Source organism: Octopus bimaculoides, chromosome 4 (genome assembly GCF_046866305.1).
Source record: "Octopus bimaculoides isolate indiv1 chromosome 4, ASM4686630v1, whole genome shotgun sequence".
Taxonomy (NCBI): Eukaryota; Metazoa; Mollusca; class Cephalopoda; order Octopoda; family Octopodidae; genus Octopus; species Octopus bimaculoides.
Window position 1 is genome coordinate 109,272,413 of NC_142931.1, and position 9,869 is coordinate 109,282,281.

Below are 9,869 nucleotides of genomic sequence, written 5' to 3' on the forward strand. Positions count from 1 at the left end.
AAGAGGAAAGCGTCTGTCTTTAATTTTTTTCAGTTGCGTTCACCACACAATATGTTTTGCCGTGGCCTTATTAGCAAAAAGAAGATAGTTGGGAGATCTTCAAGGTGGACTCAACTGATTGTCAGTTCTGTTCTACAGATAACAAGAGTTGCTTCACAAAACACCTCAAATGAGCAACGATCGACCACTGAATGAATACATGCAGAAAGATTTCATCTTCCAGTCGACTGTAGACTGCAAAGTTTGGCTTGAACTGGTAGTGCCGTCCGGTAGCTCTGCCAGGTCAGGATTACTATAAGTTACCCAAAGTATCTCAGCTGATTGTTGTAGAATTACAGCTTTTACGGAAAGCTGTCCTGGACAATCCAACCATCACATTGCCCGATTAGTAGAGAGCCGTCTACACCTGACGTTATTCACAGTCCCTGGCATTCATAGTCTTGGTTTTCACAAGAATGAAATCCTGAAAATAATGTTTAAAATATAAACACAAGGACAGGCAGATAGAAGTTTGGTAATATAAGAGATTAAATCGATATCTGTACTCAATTGGAATTTTATTTTATCGATTCCTCGCGGAAGAAAGGCAGTATTTCCCCCAGTTTTAATTAGACTCAATGAAATATGGGAAGGCAGATATTTCATCCGATGATACCTTCTACTGGCCTTCTACTAATTACACTAATTTAGATTCTAATTTTCCTGACAATTAACCTTTACTTTAGAGAGAATGTTAAGGTTAATAATCCGAAAAATTAGAATCTTAATAACAACAGCTCATTTGGGACATTTTGAAATTAATTATTAATAGTAACCATTAACCTTAACATCTATACTGTTGAGGCTTCTACTACTACTACTTCTACAAATTGCTGGCCTTGTGCCAAAATTTGAGACCTAGTAGTAGTAGTTGTAATGATAATAATGAAAATAATAACAATCCTTTCTCGTAAAGGCACAAGGCCTGAAATTTGGTGGGAAGGGACAAGTCGACCACAGTGCATCACTGGCACTTATTTTGAAAAGATGGAAGGTAAAATCGACCTCGACGGAATTTGAACTCAGAACGTAAGGAGGGAAGAAATGCCACTAAGAATTTTGCCCAGCGTGCTGAATATTCTATCAGCTTGTCACCTTAGTAATAATAATAGTAGTAATCCTTTTTACTAAATGGCACAAAGCCTGAAATTTGGGAGGAGAGGACTACTCGATTACATCGACCCCAGTGTTTCACTGATATTTGATTTATCGACCCCGAAAGGATGAAAGGCAAAGTCGACCTCGGCGAAATATTTGAACTCAAAACACGAAGACTGACGAAATACCGCATTTCACCTGGCGTGCTAACGAGTCTGCCAGCTCGACACCTTAATAATAATAAAAATAATAATGGTTTCAAATTTTAGCAAAAGGCCAGCAATGTTGAGGGGAGGGGATTAGTCATTTACTTCCACTCCACTAATTGGCTGGTACTGTTTTTTATCAGTCAGAAAGGATGAAAGACAAAGCTGATGTCGGGATTTGAATTCAGAACGTGATGGAAGAAATTCCGCTGGAAGAAATTCCGCTGGAAGAAATTCCGCTAAGCATTTTGTCCGACGCTTAACAAGAGTTGACTGGTTTAGCATCGAGAGTTACATTGCCCTTTACCAACATTTGTTAAACACACCGGAGACCAGCGACTCCCTATTCACCCTAAACTTCCATTTTAAGTGGTTCTGGAGAAGTTACTGAGAGCTAGAAAAAAAAGCTCTGTCCTTAAACCACAGAAAACTTGCTCCCCGATAACCAATAGACAGACGGAGACTAACTAGCCATTCTAGCTAAAGGAGGGTAGTGAATGGATCTTTACAATAGACTTGGTTGATAGCTAAGCTCTTCTTACATGTGATAGCAGGTGTTCAACAAAAGTCTTCGTGTCGGCAATTCACTGACTCTGAACGAGTAAAACCTGGATGGTTCCGTCGCTCTGTTTGCATCTAAATGTTTGACTGCGGGACTTCTATAATAGCAGAATTTGTGCCGAAGAAGCAATGCCCCACCTAGAACATTTCCATGTCAAGTTATTGGAAAATTGTCTACGATCTCCTACATTAAGGTTTACCAGAAGGGACAGTACAGACTGTCCCAGATGACATCCAGGAAACGTTCGAGCCCACCGATACTTATACTTTGCGCCAACGCTTTATAGAATGTGATTGCTATATGTTGACCACAGAGGCAGTACAAACGTGAAGTAAAAAAAGGAACAAGCAGTAAAACAGTGAGTTAATTACACCGGATAAAGTGTAAGATCAGCAACAACAATAATGACAATAATAAATAGCAATAACAATATAAATTTTTAAAAACCCTTTATCGAGAGGCAACCTTAGTGAGTAATTCGTGACATCCCACTATACACAACCCCGGACTATTAAATGCCTTCTTCCAGGTCTTAATTCCACTACAGGCGCACAATTCGAGTAGCCCCTGTCAATCTCTTTCTAATTTACCGAAGGTCATCCCACGCATTCTCGCTACATCTTTCTATTCACATCGTAATTAATGAGATTTCAGCCTGAATAGAAAAGTCCTATCTTCAAACATTTCAACCGTATACACTCCACTCCTTTTATTGTCCAGACTACCTGAGGAAGATTACCTGTTCTTTTGTGGTCAAAGGAAGGCGATGGGCCGATGTTCACGAGATAGTTGACCCATAGTCAGACCTGTCCAGGGCGTGTCAAAGCAGTTTGATATAAAGCCACAAATCAGTAATATACGGACACATATCAGACTGTCACTTTGCTGCTAATGATAATTATGTTCAACAACTAAGAAAAGAATCACACATTTATATGAGAAGGTTATGGTCGAGTGAATCGACTCCCTGTTTCGTTATAACTGCTTTTCTATCGATCAGAAGTAAAAGTGAAAAGCAAAGCTTAAAATATTCATAATATCGAATACTAAAACTAGTCACTCACTGATGCATCTTATACAAGTTATTCTCAGGAAATATATAACGAAAATTGCATATGTTTATTGCTAAACAGCTTGTAGCAAGACATGCAGTGGAAGGAGGCAGTGATAAAGATATTAACGACATGATCCTCACAATCAGTATCATCGTTGTAATACAGGTTGCTAGTATCAGTAGAAAGCAACACATAATGAAGGAAGGTTATAGTCTCTTGTACCAAGGCCACATGCTAATGGTAGATATATTATATACCCTGAAGGGATGTAAAAGCTAAATTGATTCTGGTAAACGATTTCAACTAAAAGCGTAAAAAGCACTTCTAGAACTGCATATATATTGAACATAGTGCTTTCAATTGAATGGAAACGTAAGAATCTAAACTAAAAAAAAAAAAAAGCATCTGGAATTTGATGCATGGATAGAAAGGACAAGATCTTAATGAAATTTAGACAGTAAAAAATATACAATTACATTGATGCGTGGATATGGAAAAATATGAGATTGAAACAGTCCTTTTTCTTATTTCCTCAAACTGAAACTATAGACACTTTTAAAAAATAATAATTTCAGTGGGTCGAATTCTTGGCTTGAATCAAAAACCTTCAGTTTTGTGTTCTCTCAACTAAACTGTATCGATACCCACGAAAGAATTCATAATTTATAGTAAAATAGATTTGATCATTAGATGAAAATATTTTATTAGAATTGTTCACCAAACGAAATGCGTTAAATAGTGGCCAGAGGAAAATCTCATTCCAAATTCAAAAATTATTCAAAATATAATAGGTTTGTTGTGAGTGAATACAATTTTGTTTCTTCTTTTTTTTTCAGCGATTTTGATTTGCTTGGAACATGTGTGTGTGTGGGGGGGGGGGGAAGGGCCGCAACAGTGTGTGAATATGAGAGGGGAATACGTTAAATAAAATCATAAACTGATCCTCTTGTATTTTCTTTTACCAAAGCCAGAAACTTTTTTCAGTATTCCCTCGTATATATATGTGTGTGTGTGTGTGTGTGTGTGTGTGTGTGTGTGTGTGTGTGTGTGTGTGTGTGTGTAATATTTGTAAACAAACCCGGAGGTTTGATAAGTTAGGGAGGTAAAGCGACTACGAAAATCTTTTTTATATACAATAATAACTATATAATAATGTATGATAATAATAATATATACTCCGATTAAAGCGACATTCATCTAAACATTTGACTAAAAAATGATGAGTTAGTTTACAAATATTATATGTAGTTCTAGACAGTTAAGCATCTATACATAAAATTTGACTGAAATTTATGGGTGAGTGTTCTGATTCAATCGGGTGTGCAAGGAACCATGTTAGCGTTGATATGTAAGTTCAATTCTAGCTGGAGTTATGTCATCATTTTTCAATCAGTTGTTTAGATAAATGTCGCTTGAATTGGAGTATATATATATATATATATATATATATATATATATATATATGCATGCATGTATGTATACAGGGTTGGCCAAAAGTCACCCGACAGTAAATCGAAATTTCATAAATACTATCTGTAATTCTGTATTGACTCGAATGGTAAAATGTGTCGCTCAAGAAGAACTTCTTTAGTCTGAATTTTATTTTTCATTGTTTCATATTTAGATGCTTTTATTAAATTCATTCACTTGCTAACCATAAATAGATCTTGGAATTAAATGTGTTTGATTTACTGTCAGGTGACTTTTGGCCAACCCTGTATTTGTATATATATATATATATATATATATATATATATATATATATATATATATATATATACATATATATATACATATATGCACGCTAAAATCGAGCAGTGGGAATAAATATTCGACACTGCATTGCTTGCTAATTATTCGATTTTTCACTGAGTGTTTAATCTTTCTCAGCTACAGTCTGCCATCAATTGATGCCTGTGCCTAATGTCTTTTTAAAGTGAGGAAATGCCTTGCATGAGGCCAATTCCACTTTCTGAACAACGCAGCATTTGTCTAAAAAGAATTAAGTCTAATTAGATACAAATGAAGGCGCATGTGTTATATTAAAATTTTCCTTCCTCCAGAGAAACTTCTTAACAAAGACATGGCGAGTGGGTTTTCTCACTCTCAGCTGTTCGATGTCATTTGACTATCCCGAGGTCATCCACCTTTCGACAAGTTTTATTCTTTGTCCTACAAAGTATCCAACAAGAGAATTGTTTTCCTTACTAAGCAAGCTCGATAAAGTTGCCATTTTAGTCGCGAGCACACGACAGGTTGTACTACGTCACATTACTATCATCACTCAGAGGACAGTGACACGTAATGTGTGTGTGTGTGTGTGTGTGTGTGTGTGTGGATACATATAATGTTTAGCTTTATCATAATGGCTAGCCATGAACAGCATAGAGAGTGCTTTTTTTCACTGTATATATAATTATTATTAATTATTATTATTATTTCTAACTCGACTAATTTACCTAGAGTAGTGTCTTCTTTCAGCCTACCAACACACCACTATATCATTGTATGATAGTCTTCTGTTAAATGCCATTATCCATATAATTTTTGTTTCTGTTTTTCAGTTGTCTGCAATCGCACGATGGCTGATATAATATTTGCACTGGACACTTCGGCAAGTGTGGATGAACATAGCTACAAGTTAATGCTAACTTTTGTTCATCGTATGGTACAATCCTTCGACATAGGTAAAGATGATGTCAGAGTAGGACTGGTCACTTTTTCTGATAACTCTGTACTTGAATTCCATTTGAACAAATATTTCAACGCATCAGAGTTGGACAAAGCTATATCGAACGTCAAGTACAAAGCTGGCTCTACGAATACTGCAGACGCTCTCAGGTAATTTATATAAACGTGTAAACGTGTGTGTGTGTGTGTGTGTGTGCGTGCGCATCAATATATATAATAAGGATTCAGATAGAATCGGGTACTTGAAAAGATAAGTTCTGGTACACAGAGAAAACCAACCCTATGAGTATTTAGCGCCTAGAGGCTGGTCCGAAGCACATGTTTCGGTGATTGTACGTTGTTGGTATACTCCAGAGTGTCCGACGTTTCGTAAATCGATTTTCCACATATGTAGTAGATATCAAACCAAATATTTACTATTCTTCTTTCAGATACATTAGAACAATTAGTCTTTTACCGCAAAACGGTAATCGACCAAATATTCCCAACATCGTTATCGTCCTCACGGATGGCAAGTCAAACGTTCCGGCATCAACAACTGCTGAAGCTATGAAGCTGAAGAAGTTGGCCACTGTTTTCTCTATTGGTATTGGTTCCCAAGCATTCTATCGAGAACTGAAAGATATTTCAACAGATCCAGACGCCGATCATGTTTTCACAGTTAGCAACTTCAAAGCTTTGGAGAAAATCAGGGCCACGCTTGCTGTAAGAACTTGTGAAGGTGATATCTTGTTATTATCAATTTTTATTTCTTTAATATTCTCCTGCACCGTTGCCACAACTACCATCATCCACTCCACCATGCCCCTGCCGCCTCCATTACAAGATCCGTTGCCGTCGTCGTTGTCGTCGTCATCATCATTACTACTGATCTCATCCCTATAAATCTTAATATAATCACCAACAAATGCAGTGGCAGCAGCAGCGTTATTCTATCATCATTATCATTATCAGCAGCTACATGTTACCATCAGCAACGCAACAGCATCATCTCTATTACTATTATCACCAACATAATCGTCACCATCATCATCATCATCATCATCATCATCAATTTGTCGTGATCATTTCGTTATTTCCCATATAAGCAATACGTTGTGGTTTCTTTGTTATTTGTTTCTTTTTTTTTCAAGATGGTAGCTTATAGTAGCAAGTTGTGCCTTCATATGTAAGATCTCTGATTATTTTATCTGTTAAGTTACCACACTTAATTCCGATCTACTTTAATCCTCAAAAGCCTTGTCACTAAAATTTGGAAGCCCGTCCGAGAAAGAGAGTTCCTGTTCGTGGACCGCAGTCGTCATCGCTATTTCGGTTTAACAACACCGCGTGACTCTCTTAGATACTTTTAGTGGAGTCCACTCTTTTGCAAGCATTTGGTCTAAGTCAATGAATAACTTGCTGTTTTCTTTCCACCATGTTCTGGGGCCATAAAAATTGTCATGAACAGAGCCCTCCTCCCCTTTGATTAACTCATTAAAATAACACAATAACCGGAGACGCTTGCTCTACAGAGGAAGTAATTATCACTCAACCGGTTTATTTCACTAAACCCTAAATGTGCTCTGATGTTTTACTTATATCTGTGTTTTTGGCAGCTGGTTTGAAGGATACTGGCCAACCATAATGATACCGTTAACGGTAGAAACATACGTTTGATGTTTGCTTATTTACATGTGCTGGTGATTGTGACCCTCTTGTTTCTTGTATTCTCTTTATCTTTGAGATTCTAGTTCTGGTGAGGGTTAAACTTATATAGGGAGTTTATAGTTTATGATTGTTTTTTTTTTAATAATGCATTATACTATGATCTGTATGATCATGGAATGATCTGTATGATTGTGTTTCATTGAAATTCTGCTTCTGGCAAGGGTTAAACTCGTTAATGGAGTTTTTGTTGAATATGTATATGGCATATACATAAATATATATATATATATATATACATACATACATACATATATATATATATATATATATATATATATATATATATATATATATATATATATATATATATACTTATGACACATGTATACGATGACTTTGGGGGATTGTACCAGCTAGCATGAAGTATGTTGGTGATGGATACAGCAGAGCTAATATTGTTATAAAAGCGAGTACAAAAGACGAAGGTGGTCAACCGAAAGGTTGTTAAGAAGGCGACATCAGCAGCTGCCACTCCATTACATTTCCATATAAATAACACCTGCATGCTCATTCCAATTTTCTCCGATCAATGATTCAATTAATTTTTGAGATGTATTCATTTTTTCTTTTTTTCTTTTTTTTGCGTCTTTACTTTGTGATGAAGTTTATCAGAAACATTCAGCAACTTCCTCCAGGCTTACACTTCGCAGCTGCTTCAGCTCTTCGTACACAAAAAAAAAATGGAAGTGTTGTACTGGTTAATACACTTCAGGCCGGAATATATTATAAACTTTTGTTTGTTGTTGATTTTCCTGTATTCCGAACATTCTTGATATTTTTTTCTCAATGTATTTAACATATTTCCTTCTACATTTTGAATTTCATCTGACACCGACTCTCTTTCACTCAAGATTTGTATTAAGCAGCCTCGCTTTTGTCCCTTCCATCCAACATCTCAGCAACCAACAAATTGGGTGTCTCTATTCATATACAATTAGTTTGCTTCATTGATTTTTTTTAATGTCCACTTTGTTATCTCAGGAACTACGGAACCAAGAAAGAGTACTATTTCTTTTAACCTTGCGGTCTTTTTGTTTTTCACAATTTTGTTTGAGTGTTGTTTTAGCTAGTTATTGAGAAATTAAAGTGCAGAGACCAGCTCTATTCAGCGTAGACGAGCTACAGGTATATAACAAAAAGACCAAATTAATACCACGTAAAACGAAATGTATTAGAAATACGTTCACATTGTCGTCATAGGAACACAATATTGAATTTTAGTGGGTATAATAATAAAAATGTTTTCAAATACTGACAACATAAAGACAGAAATACATTCACACAGAGAGATTTAATGAAATAACATACTTTTCGATATTAATGGCTATAAAAATATAATACATTTAAATATTGACCACATATATATTGAAATATATTCGCACACATAGATATATAACAATATAAATTTGGATATTGGTAACTAACAGTGAAATATGCAGGAACTTTCCGCAGGAAATATGCAGGAAATTTCCGCAGCCACCAGACTAGTTTAATGGTACCTTTCACAATACAGTATCAATAAACTTGTATAATTTATTCTAATGTACTGGTTCCTGTATTTCATTTAGTTAACCTTTTATAATCTTCTAATCTGTTACTTGTTTCAATCATTAGACTACGACCATGCGGGGGTACCACCTTAAAGAAGTTTAGTCGAACGACTTGACCCCTGTACTTACTTTCTTAAAGCCTAGTACTTATTCTTTCGATCTCTTAGGCCAAGCGAGGACGTAAACACATCAATACCGGTTGTCAAGTGATCGTGGTGAGAAAGAGACAGACATAAAAACACGCACACACAAACACACACATACACACACACACACACACACACACATATATATATACAACAGGAGTCTTTCAGTTGCCGCCTGCCAAATCCACTCAGAGGGCTCTGGTCGGCCCGAGGCTAAAGTAGAAGTCACTTGCCCGAGGTGTCATGCAATGGGGATGAACCCAAAGCATGTGGTTGGGAAGAAAACTTCTTACCACACAGTCATACCTGCGCAAATTATATGAGTAAGTTTAATATTTGTTTAATTTAGAGAGTGTTGGACAATGTGAACACCGCTTATTCGTAACTATCAGTAATCCGGAAATGTTTTGGAACCAAAGGTTCCGGGAAATCGATGTTGTATTTGCATACTGAAATATTGGCTTCGAGTTCAAAAAAGAAAAGGACAAATCAAATTCTTTTTCCTTATTTCTTTACTGCTCACAAGGGGCTACACACAGAGGGGACAAACAAGGACAGACAGACGGATTAAGTCGATTATATCGACCAGAGTGCGTAACTGGTACTTATTTAATCGACCCCGAAAGGATGAAAGGCAAAGTCGACCTCGGCGGAATTTGAACTTAGAACATAAAGACAGACGAAATACCGCTAAGCATTTCGCCCGGCGTGCTAACGTGTCTGCCAGCTCACCGCCTTTTCCTTTTTATTTAATTCATTAACATCTGTGTTAACCGTAGAACAAAAATATTTCTCTCGTTATGTAATGGAAC

At 36.3% G+C, this 9,869-nt stretch overlaps 1 protein-coding gene across 2 annotated transcripts in view; it reads left to right on the forward strand.

Moving 5' to 3' along the window:
* LOC106875418 (collagen alpha-4(VI) chain) overlaps nucleotides 1–9,869 on the forward strand; it is a 158,848-nt gene that overhangs the window by 41,343 nt on the left and 107,636 nt on the right. For both annotated transcript variants that reach the window (XM_089351167.1, XM_089351168.1), the window contains exons 8-9: nucleotides 5,525–5,801; nucleotides 6,083–6,372. In XM_089351167.1, the coding sequence (XP_089207293.1) occupies nucleotides 5,525–5,801; nucleotides 6,083–6,372 (567 nt within the window). The remainder of the gene's footprint in view (nucleotides 1–5,524; nucleotides 5,802–6,082; nucleotides 6,373–9,869) is intronic.